Consider the following 27,331-nt stretch of genomic DNA (forward strand, 5'->3'; position numbering starts at 1 on the left):
ATTAGTCCTCAATTCGTAACGTGCCCATGAGGTGAGCCCACCCTACTCTGCAACCACCAAGAGGGAAAAGAAGGTTCCAAGAGGGTAAAGAACGCACCTGCGGGGACACACCAGTGTGCGGCAGGGCCAGCCTTCAAGAAGGGTTATTTGACTCCCAAGCACGCTGCACGGAAAAAAGCAAGGTTGGGACGTTCGGAGCCCTAGGGATAGTTTCATGTTTCTCTGGCACTCGGGCCTGAGGACTTTTTGAAGGCCGGTTATTATAGTAAACTTCCCAGTAGAGAAAGTTGTGAAAACTGCCTCAAATTCAAGTGATAATATGATAAATCTAACTGTAAAGAGGATGGCAGTGTGAAAACTCACGTCTCCACCAGCGGTTACCTTTGGCGGTGTGAGCTCTGGCTTTGCGAGGGGGGTGTGCTGTGCCAATGTCGTTCTCACTGACTCTAACGAGCCTTTGGAAATGCAGACGGTTGTGTCTGGCTGTCTGTTCCCCTGAGCCACACGTAGGACAGAAACACAAGAATTTCTAAGCAAGGGCACCAAGAGGGAATAGTCCACTGTTCAAGAGAGAAAAAAAGGAAACCAGTTTGAGTATATTTCCACACTGATACTGCTTTTCATGTTTAGGCTCTTAAGGGAAGGAAAGAGCCATCAAATCACCAACCTTCCCCACCTCACACTGCTTCTCCATCCTCAAAGATCCACCTCAAATGCTACTTCCTGGAACTCTTCTCCATCCTTCCTGGTAGAGTTCCCTCCTCTCGGTGCCCACGGGACTTTGTTGACACACCCACTGCGGCAGGGATCACATTGTAATTGTAATTAGACACTCACATGTTTGTTCGGTTATGTCTCTGATTCCTATTCTCCCCAAAGAAACTATCAGATTCGTGAGGGCAGGGTCTGTCTGGCCATTTCTGCAGCCTTAGCACCTGGCACGATGCCTAGAGGGTAAATCCTCAACAAAGCCCTGAATGAATAATGAATAAGATGTGATGAGAAAGTCACAGGTGAAAAACAGCCAAGATACTACGAGACCATTACTGTCATGGCAGTGTGTGAGAAGTGAGGCAAAGAGTGACTGATTACAGGTAGAAGGGTTGAAGACAGCATCTCAGAGAAGCTGAGGGACATGGGCCTTGGCCTTAGGGACAGTGGGCCTTCCCCAGGTCAGAGAGGAGGGGTGGCAGCTAGCCAGGGGCTGAGAGCCAGTCAGCCGCGCGGTATGATGGACCCCTCCCACAGTAAGGGAGTGTCGCACGTGTCAGCAGGGGGGCTGGGGACTGTGAGTCATGCCCAGGGGTTTAAACTCGAGTCTATAATCACCAGGAAGCCATTTCAGGCGTTTAAATAGAGAAGTGGCAGGGTCCCACGTTGAAAGATAATATTGGTTTGAAGGACAAAAAGATTAGAGAGACGGAGGCCAGCTGAGACTCAAATACAGGTATCTCGGTAGGGACAGGTGCATCTAGAGGAAAGCACAGGTCCAAAGAGAAAGCGGTCTGGCCCAACGTACTCATGTCAAGGCACACTGAAAAGATGGGAGAACAGGCGTCTGCAGAAGGCTGCATGGGGCGGGGGAGTGGGAGAGGGAACCACTGCAGCCGGCAGGCTTCTAGGTTGGCAGAGGGGTGCAAAGCAATACCACTCCACTGACGGAGAACACGGAGAGGGAAGGCTGTAATTCACACCTACAAAAGCCACGGGCCATCCGGGGACTTGCAGCAGGCTGCCGGCAAGACCGGTCAGCGTGGAGGCTCAGACCCAGCACTCCCTTGGGTTACTGAACCTACTCTTCCTGGAGCACAGCACAATTCTTCAAGGTAGTGAGAAGATAGGCTGAAACTGAAGCTATCCCATGTTGCACGAACCAGGTCTTTCATTTCCTGTTTTCTGATGCTGTTTTCGTCTGGGCCCTGGCTGCCCCTGGAGGGACTGCCCTGCCAGCGATAGGCAGTTCCCAGAGATAGCAAACAACTGCAGTGTGAGTGTGCCTCTCAGTGCACACCGACTCTGCAGAGCCCACACCCTGCAACCACCTCCTTTATCAGGCTCCGACCGCGCAGGCCACTATCTGCCCTCCTCACTCCGGGGCCACGGATCAGACACCCAGCGACTGCCCCTGCGCCCCACAGCCCACTGAAACTACTCAGACTGGCCATGCCCAGCCAGCACCTTCCCAGGGAAAACACGATACAGGCTCATGCCCGACCCTGGCACTTCCCCAGGGAGTCCCCGGGGCCTGGCACGCGCCCTCCTCCTGGGCACTGTCCCCCATAAGCTACCCTTTCAATGGCACTCAATTCCTGATCTCTTGGCCTTACGATACCCTCAATGTTCCGTTATGACACTACATTTTAAAACAAACGTGTAAGTAAGAACTTGGTGTGAAGACAGCGCCAAACCTGGGAGCCACGATGTGGGTTTTAGGCCCAGCCGCGCCGCTCAGTAACTGCGATTGTCAGAACGCGGCTCGGTCTGGAGCCCAGAGCTCCCGGCCCTGTGTGGCCTACGGGGTTGTTAGAAGCCAATGAGTTAGAGGGCTTTGCTCTGAGGGGTTCATCAGGCACCTCAGGCATTTGTGATCATGATATGAAAGAAACGATACCACTCGTCTCCTTTTTCTCCCAGGAAGATGGGGTTAGGACACTTCAGGGGGCCTTATATACAGATCCTGGCGGGGTGAAGGGGAAGGGAAGCCCACTTCTTCCCTACCCATCCAGCACACACGTTTACCTTCTGTGGGCTGGCACCTCAGCGAATAAACTAAACGTGGCTAGGCAAGTCAGCGAGCACATTTCATTCTAGGATCTAGATTTGCATTTCTGAAATTCTGTTTTTTAGGATTACCTTGATATGCCACCCACAGCACACACCACTACCAGTCCTGGTAGAAAAAACAGCGACCGAGTTTACGGAGTGCTGTGCACTCTGGAAGGCATCGTGCTCACCGCTCCCCTCGCAGTGGTCTCTCCCTAAATGCTCACAACAACCCCACCAGACAACCACTTCTGGAACCGCAGCTGACAGAGGCCTATAGTCACAGCACCAACAAATCGCAGATTCAAACTCAGGTGGCGTAACTCCAGGGCCCGAACTGTCTTGAGAAAATAAATGCGAACACTACTTTTAAAAAGTTATTTGCTGTGTTGGTCCACTCGAGGTTTTCCTGATGTGACATCCGTGCATAATAAATATTTTTAAATGACTTCTTTTTTCCAGCAAGGAACTAGGATGACGAAGGCATGCAATATCATAGTAAGTTTAGGCAAAAGAATCAAGCAGTTTCCTTATTCTTAATCCCCAAAGGCTTCTGGATTCTGGAGAAGCAAAGGAATTATAATCTTGAGATGCACTGCTATATAGGCTCTCTTCATCCCAAACCCCACCCCACCCCTGTTTTCCCCCCTAAACTCTCGAGTCCCTAGGAAGCCCTTATCGATTTAAGAAACCCTCTCTGCTTCCCAGAGACTTACCCTTAAAAATTGGCGCTCCTAAAGTCACAGATTGGGTACAGTAAGAATGATGACATAGGGGAAAGAAGCACTATCTTTTCCATTTAATTTTCCAAGAAAGTATGGAGAGACCTAAGCAGAGAGGGAACAAATTCTAGTATCAGTGTGGCTGACGGGGCACTACATAATCCAAGAGACACTATTTCTCCTGGCCTGTGAACGCAGTGAGGCAATGCGCTGTCTCACTGCTTACAAAAAACACAGCAAAGCCATGTGATACACTCCATAGGCCACCTCCACATTTAGCTCCCTTTCTTCTGAAATACCATCCCCACCCAGTCGTGGTTTACAACTCTGAGGTCAGTGAAAGATTCTCCATCATTATAAAGCCAAATTCGTGTTGCTCCATTGCTTTCATAAAAAAAGAAAGAAGGAAGGAAGGAAGGAAGGAAGGAAGGAAGGAAGGAAGGAAGGAAGGAAAGAAAGAAAGAAAGAAAGAAAGAAAGAAAGAAAGAAAGAAAGAAAGAAAGAAAGAAAAAGGACCAAGTCCATACTAACTAATCTGACTGCAGTCTAACATACTTTGCCTGTTTATCTGATGAGATAAAGGCCACAGAGCCTTCATCCTACTTTTTATAAAAGGGCTGTTTCCATTGGTCTTAAATATCCCTATGTCATAACAATGGAACTGCCAAAATTCCTTTGCGAAGTCATCACTATATCTTTGGGACGACTTATAAACAGTAAGAAGCTAGAATTTACTGGGGTCTTGCTTGAATGGGAACACTACAGTATGTACGCAATGACCCAAGTTTAAAAGGTAGTTCTGAAAGGCAATGTCTTGGCCCTGCCCTTCATCCTTAGTCGTACTTTCTGGAAAAGGAGAAAGCTTATTAGCTCAAAAATGTTCCAACCAGCCCGTGTTTTCCAATTCAGTAACACATGAACTGCCCCGATCCGGATGAAGTTCCACGGTCGTGTCCACCGCTCCAGGTGGAGTGCACACAGACGTGGGACCACCACCGGGGAAATGGCAGCTGGCAGGAGATAAAAATGATATAGTCTCATTTCCTGTATGTTTAAGGGTCAGTCCATTAAGAAACCACACGGAAGAATGTGGATTGCATTTCAGTATGCCTTAAGGTAAAAACATTTTTATATGCTAACCTATTGGATTCTGTCTCTTAGATGAAAATCAGGAGATAACCTGGGTCATCGGGCAGTTTATCGGAGTCTATATTTTACTTGGTATATTTACTTGGGGTTGGTCTAAACCTCTCTGGAAATGAGAGAGAGGAACATTCTACAGGGTATCTAAAAATAAAAAGCAAACAGTGACCTGCCATTTGCCTAAAGAAGTTCACGTTTACTTCTGCACTGACTGGAATTTTAAGTGTCTCAACACACAGGGCAGGCAGGATGAAGGCAGGAATTCACAACCAAAATTTTTAAAAATAAACTTGAAAAAAATGAATCTAGTTTCTCCTTACTTCCCTGAAAGGATATTTTCGCCTCTTATGACTTATCATGTCCAAGACTCAGTACCCTTTCCATGTCTAGGAGTCAGGCTGACCATTCAGAATTTCTGAAGGATGAGTATGCGAGGTGTTGGGTGGGGGGATTAAATGGCGAGAACCCTTTCACAGTGTACCATGGATCAAGTCACCAGGATGAAAGTTTTAAATATCTTACAATTTTATTTGGCAATTACACTTTTACTAAAGCTAAAAAAAAAAAAAAAAAAAGATCAGTGCATGCCATGGGTTGAGGAAGGGAAGAGGAAGGGAGGCATGATAGATGGAGTGTGGATGACTTTCTGGGCAATGGACATAGTGGTTTTGATACAATCATGGTGGATACACAAACCCGTGGAACGGACAGCACCAAGTGTGGCCCCTGAAGTAAAGTGTGGGCTTTGGGTGACGACGGCGTGTCAGTGTGGGCTCATCTGTTACAAATGTGCCACTCTGCTGGGGGACGTCGATGTGGGGTAAGCCGCCGTGCGTGGGGGAGGGGGGGGGACAGGGGATCTCTCTGTACCTTCTGCTTAATTTTGTTGGGCACCTAAAACTGCTCTACAAAATAAAGTTTATGGTTTGAAAAAATGCCACCGATACGACAAAAGGAAAAAGAAAGGAAGGTCTGAAGAAGGCTGATGTCCCCGCAAGCAGCTTCACCTCTACTGTCCAAAAAACGGTGGGCGAGCAGCGGGGGGAGGGCAAGCAAGTCACTGCCTTTAGACTGAATTAGGCCAAGAAGAACACTTTATAAGAATTTCTTTGAAACTCATAAATCTGCTTAATACCAACACACGAGGCGGCAAAACCATTCCTGAAAGTGACACGAGCCAATGTCTTGACTGCACGGAACCTGGTGTTGCGTTACACAGAAGTGGCTGCAAACGGGCACACGTTTCCTTTGGGAGTGACGAGAACGTCCTACAATTAGACCGTGGTGACGGCTGTGTACCACATGATAATATGGCAGTAATCCCCGCATCCTTTAAAACATGAACCAGACAGAATCCACATATCCTTAAGGAGGTCAGAATTTTTCAGAGCAACCTAGCAAATGTGCTGCGAGGTGAACTTTCACCCCATCTCAAAAGCAAATACCCTTGAAAATCAGCCCCGGAGAGCCAAAGTATGAAGGTGACTCCCATTTCTATCTGGTAATCAGCACGGAGGACAAGAAGCCACTCAGCTCCTCAGGGTCCCCCCTGGAGGGTGAGGCAGAGGAGAGGTATCTCATTCGTGTGACCTCTTCCCAATGGAAAGCTGGGGGCGACCCTAACTGCCAATCACCAAAACAGATGATGGGAAAAAAAAATCACTACCTGCTCTTTATTCTCTGTCTCTCCCCACAGGGAAATAAAACACAGACAGATTTTAAAATGAGAAACAGAAAAGCTTGGAATTTATAAGGAAGATCCAATCAAGTAATAGTTCCGATGGTTTTTCTTTATAAAGCGTATGGCAGCACCATTATTTTATACATGGTCAGAGGCAGGCTTCAAGTTAAATGACAAGTCTCTGATTTGACCTGTAAAGGAGAGGAGTAAGCTGGTTAAAGAGCTTGGATTGTCTTTTCAAAAACCACCATGAGATCTAGATCATTGACGTAGGAGTAGAGGGTGATGATTCTGGTAGGCCTGGAAGAGTTTTCTGGCTGAGGCCTGTTGTCCTGGCATAATTATGAAGAGCGCTCCTGTCACCCTCAACCCTTTCTTGATTTGAGCAATAAAATACCGATCGATGTAGCATGGATCAGCGTTGCCTTGGTGCTGACGACTGGTTATTGACCACACAGAGGCTCTGTAGCCAAAGATAAAGTGCACTGGCAAGGGAGCCCATCCTTAGACTCAGGGAGGGACCCTGGCAATCAGGAAGTCCCAGCATACACACTTTAGAATCAGCAGAGGGACTAGTTTTTCAGACCAGTGCCTGGCCCTTCGTCCTGGAAATTCTGATGTATCTGCCTGATTCAGAAAGACAGATCTCCACCTATCTACCTGCATTTTATGGGATGATGGAGAAGTAAAAGATCCGCCCACCATGACTTGCTGAAGTTAACTTGGCGGGGGTTGCAAAGCCAGTGCAGTAATACCCCAGACTCCCAACTTCTCCTGCCTGCTGGCAGCCCCACGTCTAACTGTGTGACCATAGGATAACCCCTCCTGTGACAGCGTCCCTCCTCAGTCCCCCAAAACTCCTGCTTTCAATACGCTGTCCTCGGCGTGTAAATCAGACCTCTGCTGGGCACGGCCAGGCCTGCACGTGGGTTTGTTTTCTGTCCATCGTATGAGACTTTAAAAAAAAAAAAAATCCATTTTGAAATAAAACTACTCACATAGCTAGGTCAAAAGTAGTTCAATCCCTAAAGGTATTCTCTCCAGCATCTAGACATTGGAGGCTACGTGGCTCTGATTACCCAAGAGCTTAGAGCTGCTTATGCATTTAGTTATAATAAAGTGTGAGAGAAGGAGGGGCTGAGAGAGTTTTCTGCAGGCTGGTATAAATGGCTTTCTGTGGCAGTACAGTGAGAAGCCCCTGGGAAAACACCGATACAGCTGGCTCGGGGCCACTGTGGTTTCTCGTGCAAATGGATATGTTAACTTCTACCTCTATCTCGCTTCTTAAATGCCACGTGGCTGTGGCAAAACAAGAGGTTAACGACTGTTGCCGGCTCAGGAAAATCTATGCCAGTGCAAAGCGTATTGCAAACCGTTTCCCTCCATGTCACAGCTGCGACTTCTGTGAATCCCCTTAGCCTTTCCCTACGTGTGTCTGAAAGAAAGGGACCCATGTATACCAAAGAACGGTAACATTTCTGTCGTTTGATATGTTCGGGACGGGATGCTCTGGTTAATATGAAGTGTACTACGTAATCCTAAGAAGAGCTTCGCGATGTCACGATGTCTTAGGGTCACATGAATGATGAATTAGACCGTGTGCAGCAGATTTGCTAAAACAGCATTCTGCATATCCAGCCTGAGATCAGTGTTCCCCTTGGGCATTCAGGGATCTTTGCCAGCAAAGATGAATTAAGGATGTCCTAGTGAGTCACCCGGTTTGGAGACAGGGGCGGCCCTCTTCCACAAATGCGAAGGAATGAGGGCCCACTGAACCCCTTGCGCTGCAGACAACACACCAAAGTCAGGAAAAGGGACACTTTGGGGCAGAGGCATGAGCCCCATTCCGCACAGGGCTCTCTGGAACGCAGCCGCATGGCAAGTTGCTCAAGATGGGGAGGACAGGTCATCATTTTCAAAGCCAAATTTCAGAAGCACTCTATAAAAAGCTTATATATATGGGGAAAAAATTCTATGTGGTCAACTAGAGAGAAAAATGAAAGTCTGCTGCCAGAATACTTTTCTGTACAAGTCACGTCGCCGCCATCCCCCAGATAACGAGATCTGCTCCAAGACCATGGCCGCCACTTCTCAAGAGTATTGAGAACAGGTATTTCATCTCTGTTTAGGAATGGCCTGTTTGGTTCCTAATACTACAAACGCCCAACCCAGGAGGAGTGTGATGTATAATAAATACTAAGCTGACACTGTGTGCAAGTCAGCTCACATACACTCTGTGTGTGTAAGTCTGTCTGGGGAAGGTGGGAGCTTCCTTCTGCACAGCCGCTGATTATGAAGGACTGAGAATCAGACATCTACAGAGAAAAATAAGGTATTATAGATTCTCTGTAGGCTTTTCTTATTTAATGGGCCCTCACTGTTCTCACTATCCATTAAAAAATGCTCTTTTTGGAGGCATATACCTGCAAATACACTAAAAGTCAATTAATTACATACTTTAAATGAGTGAACTGTATTCTATGTCAATAAAGCTGTTAAATCCTCTTTTATCAGCAAAGCAAAAAAAAAAAAAAAAAAATCACAAGGAACAAAAGAAAATTCCTACTTTGCTACATAAGCCATGGTGTCTACGTCACCTAGGTATCCGGGTCTGCCCTGGGAGAGTCTTCAAGGTCTGCTGAAAGGTACTTTAACTTGGCTTCTTGCTGTCACAACTACTGAGGCACAATGGGGAGTGAGGGACAGGGGTACCACGTCTGGAACTCACTTAGAACAGGGGCTGATCACAGTCGGTGTAGGTGGGTAAACCAAGGCAACATTCACTCGTTCGCTGCCGTTCTTAGGGCAAATGATCTCTGCCACTCCTTCTGGTCTGGGCTGACTCAGCAACTCCCCTGCAGGAAGAGAGAGAAAATGCATTCATGATATGCACCTTACAAATGGGACCGTTTCACGGAGTAATACAACGCTTAGGGACGGGGATGGGGGAGCAGCAGGGAGGACGGCAGGTCATGAGGAAGCAAAGGGTCTCTAGATGATGGACGAGAACAAATACACACTCAGAATCACAAGACTGGCCCTGCTCCCACTCCACTGCCTAAATTCTCATCTGTGTCACCACGGAGAACATTCTTGTGGCTATGGTGTAAAGGCCATCGTTCCAGACAAAGACAGCCTCCGCCAGCATTTTCCTCACCTTCCTTTCCACAGACTGACTCGGGAGATCTTTATCTAGATGTCGTGGCGAATTGAGCCAGGATCCCTAGAGCCCAGAGAAGCAAGGGCTGCCAAGGAGGTATCTGTAATTAGCATTCGGGGCAGATGGGATTTGGGCAGACCACAGCAGTCTTTCAAAAAAGCCCTGCAGAAATGATCTGGAAATGCAGCCGACTAAAGGTGTCATCAAGGTAAACAGCCCAACTTCACCCTGGCAAGAGGATTTCCTAGGTAGGTATGCGTGGGGATTTGAAAGTGCCAGCATAATACTGTTTTATGAGTAATGGGGTCTAGTAAAAACAGACAATTAACTTAATGGATTACCACAATACCCAAAGGAAACCTGTGCGCTCTGCATGCCCCAGATATAATCTCTCTCCAACTAGATCATTAAGTCCCTAAGAGCAGTGGTGGGTTCCATTCCTTAGTTTCCCCTCCACCTTGTCTACTTACGGTCAGCACCCTGCCCTCTCTCTCTTCTCATGGCCAGCATGGTGCTCTCGCTCAGAGAAAATGCAGTAACTAGCTTCTAGCTGAGGATGCAACTTATTACTGCCTAAATCCCCCTACTTAAACCTAGAAGTTAAATAAACCAAACCAAGGACACTAAACGTATGCCAACTAGAGAAAGACACTACTAAAAATAAAATATCGACTCTTTGGCGGCCATCACTTGTATGACGGATCTGAAATTCTAGCGACCCTGAAGTTAAGCCAACAAAGGATAATAAAAAAAATCCTTTGCCTTAAAATACCCTATTTCTAAATGCCCTACCTTCAGCCGAACTCACAGTGATAAAGCATGGCCACGTGCCCGCCCCTGAACTGAGAGCTTGAAACGTACATCTCATTTCATCTGTGTGACGTCTCTGTAAGGGCTGCCCTCATTTTACCAATGTGGAGGCTGACGGTCAGGGACGTTATGTGGCGTACCCTGAGTCAAGCGCTAGCAAGTGGCAGACTCGGGATGTGACCTTGGGAAGTCTCTGGGAAGCTTACTCTTTGCCACCACCCTCTGAGACCTCCCAGAGTGGGAACTGCATCTTGATGCCAGAACACGTCTCCTAGAGGAGCAATTTTAAAACACTATTTTTAAATCATGAACTAAGCATTGACATATTTGTACTTTTATGATAAGACCTTTGTTTCCCGCTTTGAGTATTTTTATATGGCTTTGGACGATATGAACTGAATATTATCTGAAGTTCCTTAACCAAACTACTGTCAACACCCAATTACTGCAAAAGTTAATTTAGCGCGATTAGCTTATATCACGGATACGTGGGTATCAGAGCTATACCCTGACACCAGCTAGGAAAAGATTCCAAACTATAAAAATGCAAGTTAAAACTGTAAACACTAAATGCTATCAAAGCAATAAAACAAACCAAAATAACAGCACGTTGGAGCTGGATGCAAAGCTGGAAGTCATCTGGCCCAGACACCATGTTCTAAGTCAGAAACTCTCTGAGTTTAACGGATTTGCTCCAAGTCCCACCAAGAGCTGAGCATCTTTGAACCAACCCAGCCACCACGTGACTAGGACTGCAAGACAGTGCTCTGAACACCCCAGGCCTGTTAACACCCTGGCCCTGGACCATTCTCCCTGGCTCCTCACAGGGTATTTTCAGTGTGTACTTCCTGTCCCAAGATCCCCCCCAAGGCCTGAACACAGACTCGGCTTCTCTGGTTTCCCCTGAGAACGTTCTCCTGGTTGGAAGTTCACACAGGCCCCTCTCAGCTGCCTGAGTGCCCAGGATCTGGCTGCACGTGGCAAGCCCTCCGCTCGGGCACCCACCCCGGCCCAGCCGGCTCCCGTGCTGGCCCCGCTGCAGATTTCTGTGAGCGGACCAGTTTGCCAGAGCTGAAACGATCTGTAGTAGACTACTAAGCATCCGTTATCAGTTTTTATTAAACCGACAGCTTGAGTGCCCTCCACCCCAGATTCCTAGTATCATACAGAACCAGGGAACCGGTTTTGTTCAGGTCCTACACCCAGCAGCGCTGCCAGCCACAGCAGCGGCATGAAAGCTGGCAACACCCAGAGGTCTCCCGCATGTGAAAACTTCACTCGATGCTCCAGAAACCGGAGCAGTGGGCTGCAAGGTTCACAATCTCCAGCACGGCCATGCGCTCCCACGGGCTAACGCGTGCTGCCGGTATTCCTAGGATAGAAGATTTGGCTAAGATTTCTGTTGCTGGACTGAGGAAACAAGAAAAGTAGCTTTTTCTTTGCAAAAAATGTACCACAAATACGAAAAGTGGCTCATAACTAGTGTTGTCTACTAAAAGAGAAACTCATTGTCTCAAACTTCTTTAACACAAACTTGATTTTCAAACCAAAGGGGCGCCACACCTTTGGCGCAGGTTGTGATCTCGGGACCCCGGGATCAACACCCCGCCCCACCCCCCCACTCCCCCCACCCGCCATCGGGTGCCTGGCTCAGCGGGGAGCCTGCTTCTCCCTCTCCCTTTGCCTGTCCCCCCGTGCTCATGCTCTGTCTCTGTCTCAAATGAATAAATAAAATCTTTAAAAAAAAAAAAAAACAACCTAAACTAAAATACTGAAACTACCGAACTAAAATTCACTGAGTATCTAAATAGGGAGATTTTACTGTGTGTATGAGGAGGTGCAGGGGATGAGGAGTCTAAGGCAAGGCCTCTGATACGGAGGGTCCCAGCATCCGAGAAAGTCAAACGTGCATAAAAAGAACTACAGTCCCGTGTGATAGGGGCCCCCAAGGAAAGTTATAAAATGTTAGAGGAGCAATGAGAAGGACAGACTAATGTTGATTTGCAGGACAGGAAAAGACCTCAAAGAGTGGAGGGTATGATATCAGAAGACCCAGTAACATTCATTACCATGCAATCTACCTTATCATCATGCTGTTATATATGTCAAGGTGAAGGACACACATTTACCCCAGAAGAAAAGACGATAATCAAAGTAGCAGCTAACATTTATCGAGCATTTATTATGTGCTTATGCTGTAAATGTGTTATGTCACTTAGTTCTCATGACAACCCTATGAAAGAGGTACAATTTTTATCATCAGGAGAGTGAGGCTCAGAGGGGTTAAGTACCACCAACATTCACAAGGAAGCGGTAGCAGGGCCAAAATTTGGACCCAGGACTATCTGACTCAACTCTTAACGGCCACACCCTACTGTTGGGGTAGGGAGATCGTGGTGATTAAATTAGATAACTAAGAAGTACTAAATGTTATGTCTGGCATCCAGTAAGTTCCTGACACTATTACTATAGTGATGTCATCTTTTTTTTGAAACGCTTACTTTTCCAACTATATAAAGAATTCATTTGGAAATATATGATCAGTAACCAGATTCTCTATAGTAAAGCAATACGCAAGGATTAGACCATAAATTATCTGCCTGCAAAACACCATGTCACCAGAGATTTGAAAACTTCAAATGAAAAAAAAATTAGATTTATTACACATCTGTCATCACTAGCAAAAGCAAATAAGAAATAAATTCCAAAGTTGGTGGGAGTTGTAAAAAAAAAAAAAAGGTACATTTACAGAAAATATGTTAGCAGTAAAGTGAGGACAGATATACATGTGACCTGGTATATTTCCATTTTCAGAAACTTGCTTCAAGGCCTTTCTCTCTAACAAAAATTATACAATGATGGCTCATAGCCACAGTATTTATAACACACTGAAAACTTGGTAACCCTCTCAAGTGTCGGACGACGGGGACATGATGAAAAACTATGACGTACTAATAAGACGGGACTCTCTGCAGTCATTAAAAATTATGAGACTGATGTTTCTGGGTGGCAGTGTCAAAAGTACATTCTAAATGGGAAACATCAACTGACAAAGAGCACAAATGAGTCTGGAGTGAACTGGGTCATTCAAGATGAAATGGTCCTGAGGTTATTTATTTTTATGTTTGAGTCAATAGTAAAACAAGACGAAAGCATGTTTCCCAACCGAAGGAAAAGGCCAGCTTGAAATGCTAATGCTTCCTCTTGTGTCGGAGATTGTCTGTTCCTGTGAAGTAAGGACACAAGGCCATCAGTCTTCCTGAAGGAGCAGGGATTTGGCCGGATGCACAGAACACTGCATTCACTGACGCTGTCTTAGGCCACGAAGTTATGAAAAACCGTTCTCAATTACTCCGGCGCAAGATTTCTGGCATCAAAAAGCTACCACATCAACTGTTTCCCCCCCTGTGGAGGAACGGAACACTAAGTTTTACTATGATTTAAAAAAAAAAAAAATCACCAGAAGATAAGTGGAACTTTTTTTAAGCATCAGAATGCTCAAATGTTGGGCACATGAGTCAAAAGACTACAAACTGATCACACTAATGACTCAAATCACAATATTAAATGCCCCAAACATTTCTTCTCAGTGCAAATGAAACCCACTTCCTGATCCGGGATAAAAATCTAAGGTATGAACATCCCTCAAAACAGCCAAAGTGGTCTTAGAGATTAAAACAATGATAGTATTAAGTAAGGAATTATCTGGATGTCCTAGGGGGGTCTTCAGCTCTACTGTTCTAAAAGTTCTACCCCTCGCCCCTCCAAGTCTATGGCTGCATTTAAATTAAGTGTGGCTCTCCAGTAGCTGCCGTCAGATACGTGAATGCACGTTTCCCACGTCTCCTCAGAGCAAAGGCAGCATCGTCTGAAACCGGTGAGCCGGTGTTCCCACTCGGCAAGTGCACCCCGTTATCAGAGACAGCAAAGACCGGAGAACTCCACGGTCACTTTATATGGAAGACGAGAGCCAGAGAGAGGTAACAGGACACCTTGTCTTCAGACTAAATCAAGCCCGAAGAGTATAGACACAGGAGAAGTAAACATTCAACATGAAAACGTTCAATTTAAAAACATGCCATCATGCACACTTCAGAGTGTGAGAAAAGGCAGAAGAGATCTCCCAGTGCCTGCTGGTTCCAGCATAACCAACCATTTGTAGACGTGGCTGCCATTTCAGAGGAGGCCCCCCTCATGCCAGCACCCCCTCCCACCACGGCGCCTCCCTCAGGACCAGAGCTGGGCGGCTCCTGACTGGCCGCTGCTCAGAAGAGATAAAATAAATAGACCAGGTGGTGTGTTTTGGTAGTCTTCAAAAGAAATTCCATTTTGTTAAGCAGCTTTGGTCTCAGCCCTCTGATGATGAATTCTAACTTTTTGGGGGGAAGAGAAAGTGATGTGCAGGAAGGAGTGTAGCGAGTCTTTGCAAAAGCAGAAACAGATCCGGGTCTTCTGTTTTGGAGCCCAGAACTGTGCCCATCTCTGGCAGTCATCTTTCTCATAGTCATCTTTTTGAGGACAGGGTATGGGGTGGCCCCCTGGTCGTGGAGAAGCCTGCTGGGATGCGCCAGACCCGACGAGTCCCCAGTCAGCTGGCCAAAGCCAACAGGCAGGCACCTGTCCTCTGGGTGCTGACAAAATTCCCTGGGAAGCTGTGTGCAGGGGGAGGGGGGGGAGCATGCTGTCAAGCTCACTAGGAAGCTGGGGGGCACCGGATGGAGTCCTTGGAAAGCTACCTCCATGGCTATCGCTGAATTCATGGGAAAGCCAGCTGGGACACCCTCAAAATTCCCCGGAAGCTACCCATTGAGCTTGCCAGGAAACCGGCTGGGGTAGCCAGAGATTCAGCGGGAATCTTCCTGCACTTGGCTACATGTACTTTTAGAGAGTTCTGGGACTCTGAGAAGGGTCCCCAAAGCTGCAGGGATGCCGCATTCTTCCTGTGAGCAGAGTTGGCTTTTGGCTCAATTAGTTCCTCTTGGAAATGAGTCAATGATAGGACCACTTAATAACTGGATACATCCTAAGGGATGAATTCCAAAGGCAGCTGCAAAAACTCACACCATCAGAAATTATGAACTTCTCATAAAATTGTGTGTTCACTTTCACCATGTAGCCCTGCGATTCTTCAAAATGTAGGAATCTACCGAGTTCTGGGCAATTTAACAATGTGAAGACATTTCTGCCTCCAGCCACTTGTTGGAATTCTCAAGACCAGTTTTGATTCCGAAAGCTGGGATTTCTTAAAAAAAAAAGAAAAAAATTCAAATGCCCTCCTACGCCTTGATGCTTTGGGGACAATTTCTGAAGTCTCACCAGTAAGAGTACACTCTCCAAGCCAAGCCGAAGCAGGTGCACTGGGGTTCTTGGACATGCCCTTGAACTAAAGTGCAACTCGATCCTTACGTTCAGCGAGTTTTCTGGGCCTGCTCGTCGACTGCACTAACAAACTAAATTTCAACACTTTGCTTCAACTTTGCCCCAACATCCTCCAAGATGGCGGCAGTGGTGACAGTTACTGGCAGAAGGAGAAACAGAGATCACACTCTTGATTACTTCTAGGACTCACACAATGATTCTAACCTGCAAAGTCCTCAGACTCTCACAATGAGTAACAGCAGCCAAGCCAAGCAGGAGCCCCATCCTGGGCACAGATGACTGAGACCTTTCGTTTTCCCTTTTATGGAAGGTGGTCTGTCTGGAGTGAACAGCTCAGCTTTTCCTTCTTTAGCCTAAGAGATGAGTGCCCCGATAGTAATGTCTGTTTACTAAGGACATGAAGCTTCGTTTGGTTTGTTTGTTTGTTTGCTTGTTTGTTTGAGGGGCAGAAGGAGGTAACTAGCCGGCTACACCAAGAACAGCTGCATTCAGCCCCTCCCTCATGGAGAAGTATTCCGTCTCTTCTGGATCAAAAGAGTGGTGATCTGAGATCACAGCACGCCTTCCAAAGCATTTGACCAGAGTTCGAAAAGGGGGGAAAAAAACTGCTAACACCGATTCTTTTCAAATCTCTGCTGAGTTTTGTCACTTCCTTCACATTACAAGCTTATGCTTCCTTGCCCTCAAGTCTGTTTTCCTTTTTTGTTGTTTTATTCACACACATCCAACCCTCTGTACCTTTCTTTCCTACCACTTCCTCATGCTCAGCTCGCTGAAATTGCCTTTCCTACAGCCCCCTATTTCCATGGCCTCCCGGCCCGCTCCAGGCTGCTGTTCTGCCCACACCCCCCAGCTGCTGAAGAGCCTCAGGCTCTCTCCATCTACTGTCTCCTTCCCCAAGTGCTCCACGCGGCACTGGGACGAGACACCAGGGAGAAACTTCGTGAGCTTCCACTTTTAAGTGTGAGGTTTCAGCAGACACATGATAAATATTCCCGGGGACCAGAATAAACACCCAGGACAGCCCGTGAACCTGGCTGTGGTGGCATTTATTACATGGAGGAGAAATGACTCCAGGGAAGTTGCGGGAAGTTCAGGAGCCTACTAGGAAGGGCTTTGCCTTCGGATCTACAAGAGTGAACACGAGCAAAATAAAAGATTATATCAAAGTTCTTTACACTTTCTGGTCTCAGAGCCTTTCACAGTCCCAGATAAGCCCAGATAATATACAAATTGCAATAACACGAAAACAAGATATCCTATCTTTAGATTATATACAAGATTTCTCTAGAATGTCTAAAAATAAAGCACCATGCATCCTAGAAAGGCAGAACCATGAGGCACCGCTTGAAGCTTAGAGGAGGTGGTTTTCTGACAGGAAAACATTCGTACCATGGCAAGCACATTTTAAAAACTCACTACCCACAGGAAGTGCCAAGTGCTTGTCTAGAAAGTGTTGACAAATTCACGCAAGTAAATCGATAACGGACACACCGTGAGAAGGTAAAGCTTCCAGAGCTGAAGGTACAGAGGATGGCGAGGGCCCCCTACAACACTCCTGTCTTAGCAGCAACAACAAACACGAAGTGAATGAATCCGTTCCATACACACACATATCCCACCAGAGCTGTGATCTGAAGTTAACCAGTCAGCTGCTGGCTCAGCCACGCTGTTCGGAAATGGCCGTAGACACACATCCCTCAGAAACTGCCCACGAGGACTTGCACCACCCTGTCCTCACTGACCCTGGGAAGGTCTGCCAGGGTCTGACCCAAATCAGAGCTGGCCCGGGGCCGAAGGACAGACTGCCCCTGCCTCCTCCATCACCGACTCAACTTGCCTTTCCTCACACACATGTGCCTGCCGCTTGGCTCCATTTTCACTGCTAAGGGTTTATATAAATACAAATCCACCCAAGAAAGGAAAAATATTTCCCTTTTTTCCTGCTCTGGATAAAGTTCCAACAGACTTGGCTAAGGATTAGACATGCTTCACAGATCAAAGTGTGTATGGGGGAAGGTGGCGGGGGGAAGCAGAGCCCAAACCCAACTCGGCCTTCCCTCTCTCAAAAGGCAAGTGAGGATTATAAAAAGCCCACACTGCTGGACTGAAGTGCTTCCCAGTGGTTACTCTTTATTTGGATAGCCTGTCACCTACTTCTTACTGGAAACGCTTCCAGACTCAGAGAAGGGAACGCAGACAGCACGAAAGCATTCCGACTAAAACTGTCTCTCTCCAACCATAGCTTTCCTTTCAGCTGAAAATGGGAGGAACTTGTATGACTTGAACGGAAATCTGAAACACTGGCCCAACAGCCTTATCAAAATTGACCTGATTTGGAAGAGCTAGGACGATCCGAAGCCATAGATTTGCTTGTCTCCTAACAGGGAAGATGACAAGATTTCTACGAATTCATTTTTTCTTGGAGGGAAAAGGAGTGAACGTCAGGCTGGGTGGGGGGAAGCCAAGGAGCCCCTGTAGGCGCCTGGGAGACCAGAGAAACCCACAAACCTAAGGCTGGAAGGAGCCCTGAGATGGTCCAGCTTGCTTATTTTGCACATGGCTGATATCTCCCGCACACATAAACAAACACGACAGGAAAACCTACAGCGGGGGCGGGGGGGGGGGGGCGGTCCTCCCGCAACATGAGCTTTCCTTTACCTACCCCCCCACCCAAGTTTCATTCCCAGATGATCCAGACTAGACTTGGGGCCATTATAAACAAACAACAAGCATCCATGATGATCTGAAAGTATTAAATTGCACTAACAGTGGAAACCCCGAACTCCTTGGCCTCTCTAACCTCTCACAAGTTGCAATTACCAACAAGAAAGAATTCTTTATATTTCAATGGCACCTCATCTTGAAGCAGATACAGCTGGCTTCCAGACTGAAGGCTAAATACAGACAAAGAAAACATAATCATGAAAGCATCAAAGCCAATTAGAAAGTATGGGACCGCCCAAATGGGCTTAGCTTCGCCTGGGGAAAGGGTCGTGCCGAGGAGGAGCCAGTTCTCGAAGCAGTTCGGTCTGTGTAGAGCCCACCACTCAAGTAGGCTCTTTGCCTTGTCTGGGCCTCCATTTACCTGGTCTTGAGCTCTTCACTGAAGACCAAGATCGGACCAAGATCTGACTACCTATTAAACATGGTCACTGGGCTACTGACATGTCCAAAATCCAACTCTTGTAAGTTACTCCTTTTCAAAGCTTCCCCATGTCCGTAAATGTCCACTCCGTTCCTCTAGCTACTTTGGACAAAAAAATGTAGAGCCACCCCTGACCCTCCTTCTCCCTCACAGCCCACCCCACATCCCACAGCATCAGCACATCCCGCTGTTTCACTTCAAGCCCACCCAAGCTATCTGACCACTTCATCAGCTCCCTTGCCCACACCACCATCAACCCGGACTACTGTGGTGCTCTTCCAGCCCACCTCTGGCCTCCACGGTCCATTTCCCCGCTGAAGCCAGATGGGTTCTCTTAGAATGTACATCAGGTCATGTCACTCAGCTTAGAAGCCTCCAAAACCTCCTGTGTCACTGGGAACAAAGCCCAAGTCCTCACAAAGGTCTACGAGGTCCCATGTGATCTGCTCCTGTCTACTTCCTGCCCTTGAGCCTTCTTCATCGTGCTCCCTGTCCTGATCACTTTGCTCCCCACCCTCCCCTTGTCCCCCCCCCACACTTCATTCAGGTGTCTGCTCAACTATCACCACCTAGAAAGAAAACAAATCTCTCCTAACCACCTTGCATAAAATGGCATCCTCACCTCCCGGTCCCTCCACATTCCATTTTCTGATTTATTTTTCTTCACAGTACTTCTGTCCACCTGACATAGGTGGGTTGATGGTGTGTCTCTTGTTATAGAATGTAAGCCCCGCAAGCGTGGAGATCTCCCTTGCTCACTGTTGGATCCCAAGCATCCAGAACAGTGCCTGGCACATAGTAGGCCCTCAGGACATGGGGAAAACCTGAATCAATCAGTGGCTGAATCCACAGATTTAGGGCACATACAAAGCAGCCTCTCAAGTTCCCTCGGGTCTGTGGTTCCAGATCTGACATCGGTCAGTGCACAGTCAAGCCCTTAGGGCCAAAGTCTACAGCCTTTTCTTCCAAAGGGTAGACAGATGCCCAGCCAGGGCCGGTTTCCAAACATCCCCGCACACACTGCCTCCTCCACGCACCACAGACAGGGGCGACAACCAGAAGGGCTCCGGGAACTCACCCTGCTTTTCTGTCTTACTTGATTCTGCCATCTTTTCAAACTGAAAAGAAAGCCATGACAAAGTCAAAATCCACTTGGGGAGATTCTAATGCCAATATCTTAAAATATTTTCTAAATGTTAAGGATGACATAGTTCAGAGTCTCTTTAGGGAAACCTGTAAGTGTAGCTAAAAATGCCCTCTTCTCAACTGTAGCTGCAAATGGGTTATTTTGAGAGTAGTAGGGGTGAGCGGGGGAGACGGCGGGGGGCAGGGGGAGCAGAGGTACCACAAATTAGTTAGTGCTCTGGATGTGAGGGAGAGGAGACTGCAGCTGAAATAAGTTCTTAGCCCCCCCTTCTTTTCCCAGTCACATCGTTTCCTCTCACACAGGCTCTGAGCAGCCCCCTGCTGGGTTCTCCAGGGGCCGGTCAGCAGATCTTCCCTCTCTTCCCCAGTCCTCAGTCCTGCTAACTCTAAAGCTCTAGTTCCCTTGGGCTCCTTCCCTCAGGCAGCCTGCCAGGATGCCTCCGTGCCCTCCCCGTCCCGCAGCCCAGGGTGTTAAGCTGGGGCAGTTACGGGGCTCACTTCATTTGTTCCCCATCTCTCAGGGTCATTGTCCTTTGTTGCCTGATGCTCAGGGTCTTGAAAATCATCATTTTATATATGTTGCTGGTTTGTCTTGCTTTTTTCAGGTACGAGGGTAAATACAGTCTCTGTTACTCTATCCTAGCTGAAAGTGGAAGTGTGGCTACTGGACTTGAAGTACTTTCTATGTTCTGAATGAAATCGTTTCTTTCCAAATGGTTAGCCTGTCAAGACAGTTAAAAACGTCAATGCTTCTAAAGACACTGACTCAAAAGACAAGTCACAGATGGGGAGAAAGTATTTGCAAAGGATCTATCTGATAAAGGACTCGTATCTAGAATATATAAAGAACTTTCAAAACTCAGTAAGAAAATAACCCAATTTTAAAAATGGGCAATAAATAAATAAATTAAACCAGATAGGGGTGCCTGGGTGGCTCAGTCAGTTAAGCCTCTGCCTTTAGCTCAGGTCAGGCTCCCTGCTCAGCGGGGAGTCTGCTCCTCCCCCTCCCGCCTGCTCATGATCTCTCCTTCACTGCTAAAAAAAATCTAAACAAAATCTTTAAAAAAGAAAAATAAATTAAATAAAGAATGGGCAAAAGTTTGAACACACATTTCACCAAAGAAGGTATAACAAGGGAAAATAAGGGTATGAAAAGATGCTCAAAGTCATTAGTCATTAGGGAAATGCAAACCCCAAGGAGAGACCACTGAACACCTGTTAGGATGTCGACAAAGGCTGACCACACCAAGTGTTGGTGAGGGTGTGGAGGGACTGGTACTCTCATCCACAGCTGGTAGCATTTCTGGAAAAGTCGAAACACTCACCTACCACGTAATCCAGCTATTCACTCCTAGATATTTGCCCGAGATTAAAAAAAGCACAAATCCATACAAAGGCTTGTCCATCAATGTTCAGAGCAGCTTCATCTGAAGTAGCCATAAGCTAGAAGCGACATGCACGTCCGTGGCGAGGTGAGCAGATAAGAAATTGTGGTACATCCATACAATGGAATACTAGTCAGCAACAAAAAGTAACGACCCCATGGATACATACATACAACACAGATGATCCGAAGAGAACTGTGGAGTCCATGAAGCCAGACCAAACAGGAGCACATATTTTATGACTCCATGAAACAAAACTCTAGAAAATGCAAGCTGATCTAGAGAGACAGAAAGCAGATCAGTGGTTGTCTGGGGTGAGGTGGGGAACAGAGAGACAGGGGGGAAGCAAGAGGAAAGAGGAGACGTCTGAGGGAAATAGATGTGTTTGTATCTTATTTGTGGGGATGATTTTATAGGTATATAATACATGGCAAAACTTAACCAAATGGTACACTTGCAAACTGTACATTTTACTCTATGCCAATTATATCCCAACTACAACTCAATTAAAAACAAACAAAAATAAAGCACACCTTATAATTAACCAAAAACCTGAACCATCACTAAGAAACACCAATTGGTGTGAGGGCACGATCGCCCTTCTCAAGGAAATGAAATGCTTGACAGATTCCAGGCAGGACAAATTTCCTTTACCATATCCCACGAGCTCCCCGCTAAAGAATCAAAGACCTCACAGACCAAAAGCACAGAAGACAGAAGGGCCATATATGCCTGTATCTTCTGGGCGAGATTCTTTTTTCAGCTTGTGTTTACGATTATTTCATTTGTGCCTCACTGTGATATTTGTAAAAAGAAACAAGTACGTTCTGTCAGATGAATTCAAGCTGAAGCTCTACTCAATTCTGTACAAAGTTCAAATATTAAAAATACTACATCAGCTCAGGTCATGATCCCAGGGTCCCCAACACTGGGCTCCCTGCTCAGCGGGGAGCCTACTTCTCCCTCTGCCTCTCCCCTGCCCCCTGCTTGTGTGCTCTCGCTCTCTCGCTCTCAAAGTCTTCTTTAAAAAATACAGCATACTATCTAATATCTAATAATAATTGGTAGGTGATGCTACCTACCAGTGGTTATTAAATTAGTAGGTCAAAGTAGTTAAAGATAATTGATGGTTGTAAACGTCTGAGAAGGAGCAGTAATACGGAACAACCAAAGACGGCTTCTACAGGACAAACATGCAAGAGCGGACATACGAGGTCAGTCGGGGGGTCAGATGCCCATGCATCTCTAATCCCCTAGAGACGTGGAGGAAGCTTGGCTTCTTTCTCCTCCTCTTCCTCTTCCACGTCAGGAAATTACTCTCTGCCAATTATAAGGTTAAGGGTATTATCACACAGAAGAGAGACATATGCTTCGGTCCAACCAACGCTATTCCACCAAACTTCTAGAAGACAAGGCTAAGGGTAAAGACGCTGGCTCCTTTCAGTGTTGAAGCACAGTGGCTGACTCATAAAAGCAGCTCAAAAGAGCACTGCTGTCTCTCCACTTAGGCTGGAAATTACACCAGAAAAAGCGACCATAATAATCTCTATCATCTATGAGAACATTTGCTGTGCTTTTTAAGGGAGGGAAAATCTCCTTTATTTCTTGAGCTGAGAAAGTATGCCAAATTACAACCAACCTCTCTAACTGAAGCCAAATTTGCATCAGAGGTTACTAGTCTAATAAAGCCATTTGAAACAAAAAAGTATGGGCAATCACCAACCTATAAACGTTTGACTTTGGAAAATAATAAGTGGCCCCGTTCCTCATCACAGTGATGCTTTTCACAATTTCAAAAAGCAAGCCTTCTATCACCCTGTATCCTTGGTCACAGCCCCAGCCTCGCTGCAGCCCGGCCGTGCCCCTGAAGCCCAGCCCCGCCCTCAGATGTGGGAGCTCTGGCCTTTCGCATCTTCGTCCTCACTGTGGGCCCCAGCCCTTATCTTTCCGTACGTCCGCACCCACACATTCCGCTATGGACTGACAGTGCCAAGACATATGGCCACAAGTACTCTTTCACAACTCTGTAGGTTATACGGGCTTCGCGGTTCAGCCTGGAAGCCAAACCAGCATTTAGAGCATTGCTGCTTCGGGGCTGTGTCTTCCCCTTTAGAGTTGGTAGGACAAAAAAGAATTTTTGGAACACAGCCCTTTGTAGGTTAAGGACAATCCACATAATCCAACAACAAACTGTCCTTCCACCCCACAGACCTCTGAAAAGGGATTTCTGAGGCACGAGCGGTATCACACATCCATAGGTCAACCATAGGTGACATCGGTCTTCTAGAACTAGCTCCTCGCTCCAGTGCATCCCCAGATTTTCTGCAACACAAGAGCTACAGAGATTTCTAATTTTCCAAGAGATGGGGGAGAAGGACCAACATGAGCGTGAGTGCACTGACAAAGTCTGAACAGTGGCTTTGCCACTTACCCACTGTGTGACCTTGGGGAAGTTATCTAGCCTCTCTGAGCCTCACTGTTCTCATCGGTGAAGTGTGGATGAGAAATGCCAAACATACACCTCAGAGGAGTGCTACAAGAATGAAACCGACCTAACCCTCTGCCTGGCACAGAGTAGAGGCTCACTAAATGTTCATTTCGTCCTCATATCCTTGTCCTCTGAAACCAAGGTTTATGCAAAAGTAACTTCTGGAAAGAGATGGGCCTATCAGAGGAGCAACTCAAAAGGCCTGACTCTCCTATCGCCTTCCCCCAAATCCCTGTTGCTACCATTATAGTATATCCCACCTCCAAGGCAGCACATGTCCTCTGAAGAACATCTAGCACTTTTGTGCATTTCTGGAGGAAGAGTCAATGTGTACCTCTTCTTTGGAGAGAAATTTGGCATTCCATTTCGAGGTATTTATTCTACAGATATACCCACAAATGTCAAAGGACATAGTCCCAAGTATGTCTTCAGTATGGTTTCTAAAGTAAAAGACTGAAAACAACTCAAATGCTCATTGATAGAAGCCTGGTTAAATAAAAACAGCTTAGATAATGGAATATCATACAACAACAAAAGAAAGAGAAAGAAAGAAAGAAAGAAAGAAAGAAAGAAAGAAAGAAAGAAAGAAAGAAAGAAAGAAAGAAAGAAAGAAAGAAAAAAAAAAAAAAAAAAAAGGAAAAAGAAAGAACCAGATAGCTCTATATGTATCAGTACATCCAGAGTGTATTTTTAATTAAAAAAAAAAAAGGCTCAAAGCAGTGTTTCTATTTTGCTACAATTTTTTGGGGGGGACCTCCCTCTTCCCCTATTTATACATGCAGATATATATTTGTAAAAACACAGAGCATCTCTGCAAGGATACCCAGGAATCCTGGCTGTCTCCAGTGGGGGAAATGGATGGCCATGGACAAGAGAGAAGACTTTCCCCCATAGAGCCCTTTGTGCCTTTTGAAAGGTACACACCACTTACACAGACTACCTATTAAACATGAAACTTCAGTCGAGCCTGGCTGGCTCAGTCAGTGGAGCGTGCGACTCTTGATCTTGGGGTTGTGAGTTTGGGCCCCATGTCAGGCACAGAGACGACTTAAAAAAATAGAATATTTAAAATAAAAAAATAAAGATAAAACTTCAAATAATCTACCCTAGTTTAATTTTTTCCTTTTTTCTCTTTAGAATAGCTTTGTTTTTTAAAGATTTCTTTATATTTCTTTCTTTCTTTCTTTTTTGAGAGACAGAGCATGAGAGACAGCCAGAGCACAAGTGCGGGGGAGTGGAGGGAGAGGGAGAAGCAGCCTCCCCACTGAGCAGGAGCCCTACGTGGGCCTGGATCCCAGGACCTTGGGATCAGGACGGAGCCAAAGGCAGAGGCTTAACCAACTGAGCCACCCAGGCGCCCTATATTTATTATTTTAATTATAAAAAAGTTAACACGTGCTGCTTTTAACAATTAACATAAAATGTGTAAAGGAAAGGTGAGAATCACTTTCCTCTCTTTCCCCCTTCCCAAGTATCCAGTTCCCCTTCCTTGCCTCTCTCCTTGCTCAGCTCAGACATACTGAATGCTCACCTACACAGCAGGGAGTTTTGGGTTGATTTCTTTTCTTTCAGGCAGAAGCATACCATAAGCATTAGTGCAACATTCTTTTCTTTCTTCTGACTGTGTACTACCCGACAGTGTTGTCAGAGTGACAACTGTATTTGTTTGCCACTTCTTCCTTCATGGAATGTCCTTTTCTTCCCTCCCCAGCCCAAGCTCACACAATTTTACACAGACTCATGTCACACAATCATTTTTTAATGGGGCCCTTTTGCCACCACCACCCCCCACCCATTTCCTGAACAGTCTCCTGTGCCCTTGGAGAGTGAATTTGCACACCCACATCCCCACCCTGCGGGCCTCCCCAGGGAGCCCTCCCAGCTCCTGCTCCGGGGGCATCTTAGAGTCAGGGGTACCCTGGGGCAAACTGCAGCCAGTTGGCCAGGCAGTAAAGCAGGGGCTCTGGCCAAGTTCGGACGGAGTGTGAGTCCAGACTCAGCGGAGATGCCATTTGCATCATGGAATTAAACTTTCTAAAAGGAGAAGCCACTGGAAGCTTTTCACAAACCCAGATCACACATTTAAGAAAAAAAATAGCACAAGTGACGAAAAAAGCTCCTCCAGCAAGCAGAGGCTTCTAGTTTCCGCACCCGGCCTTACACCTCTTCCTTTACAAGCCAACAGAGGTGAGAGAGCACGGGAGTTGGAAGAGGAAGGTATCTGGGTCTGAGTGGCTCCCTGCCTGGCCGTGGGGTGGGAGGGAGCAGCTGCCGGACAGAGCTGTTGGAACTAGAAGGAAAGGCTGGGGATTAGTGGCTTTAGCGGCTTCTGTGCCCAGTTCGCAGTGCCTCCGAGGCCCCTTGGGCAGGAGGTCGAAGAAGGAGGGGGAGGGAGTGGAAAGGGACGGTCACTTACTACTAAGCCCATTTCCACCCCCCACTTCTCGGTTCTTAGATTTCATCGAAGCAAATTTCACAGAATGCAAGGAAGTACTTGACACTCTTTGTTCAGCAGGGAGGATGGCGGGCAAATCAGCACCTCCCTCCCGAATATGCTTACAGGTCTTCTGTCCATGTACGTCCAGGGACTACAAAAATACACATCAATCTCCACTGATTAAGCAAAATTTGATTTATGCCAGAGCTTCGCATTTTCTTTAAAAGAGATGGGGCGGGTGGCTTTTCAAATCCTGACAACCAGCTCGTGATGTTGAAATCTCACTACGGCATTCCTACAAGGACTTGACCTAGATCAGAGAAATCCTCCTCGGATCCCCAGTGTGTGAAGATGTTAGTAGATAGCAGGCAGGGTCTCAAGCAAGGTTTTCATAAAATCCTACTGATCTCAAGTCTATTGACAGCCCGGGGCCTTAACAGTAACTTCTAAACATGTGCAGAAGACGGCTGGGTCTAAGAGCATCAGAGCACTGGGGCTTCTCGGGAATGCAGGGGTTCGCTTCAGAAGAACCCAGCATGAGGAGGGGGAAGGTGCAGCGCTGACCTCAGGGGCTGGCTCCCGGCTGCACCACCTCCCGGCAGTGGGTCCCTGAGCAAATGGCTTTAAGGGCACTAAGCTCAGGTGTCCACGCCCCCCCCCCCCCGCCCCCACCGAGAGACGACACTGCAAGCCACGTAGGCCTGTCGTGAGGACTGAATGAGCTCATACACACAGATGCCTAGCTGGAGGCCGGCTGCCTTTCCCAGGGCTCCTGACACTCCCGGGGTCCCTGGCCTCCGCCCAGGGCTGGCCACCTTGCCATAGGCAGCCCATTCTGAAGTGCGGCAGCAACTTGCAGTCTGGGGAGAAAAGGTGAAACAGGTGGGTCAGATGGCTCCGTGGGGAACTGGAAATTGGGGTGAGAGCCAGAATTAGTGCGTGAAGCAGAGAGAGGCTGGGGCAGTCATCTGCATCACATGCCAGCTGGTCTGAGGGGAGGAAAAAATGGGGGCAAGTCCTTGGGGAGAGACAGAGGGCCAGAGTGTGAGAGGGAAACCAAGCTGGGAGA

At 46.9% G+C, this 27,331-nt stretch overlaps 1 protein-coding gene across 4 annotated transcripts in view; it reads right to left on the reverse strand.

Moving 5' to 3' along the window:
- Positions 1-27,331, reverse strand: part of MFHAS1 (multifunctional ROCO family signaling regulator 1) — a 108,651-nt gene that overhangs the window by 15,701 nt on the left and 65,619 nt on the right. For 2 of the 4 annotated variants that reach the window (XM_057303395.1, XM_026508487.4), the window contains exon 2: positions 9,038-9,164. In XM_057303395.1, coding sequence (XP_057159378.1) covers positions 9,038-9,164 — 127 coding nt within the window. Of the gene's footprint in view, positions 1-381; positions 561-3,479; positions 3,591-9,037; positions 9,165-27,331 lie in introns of all 4 variants that reach the window. The other 2 variants (XR_003318656.4, XR_008955967.1) reach the window with 2 other exon arrangements.

This window comes from Ursus arctos, unplaced genomic scaffold (assembly GCF_023065955.2).
Source record: "Ursus arctos isolate Adak ecotype North America unplaced genomic scaffold, UrsArc2.0 scaffold_27, whole genome shotgun sequence".
NCBI classification, from domain to species: Eukaryota; Metazoa; Chordata; class Mammalia; order Carnivora; family Ursidae; genus Ursus; species Ursus arctos.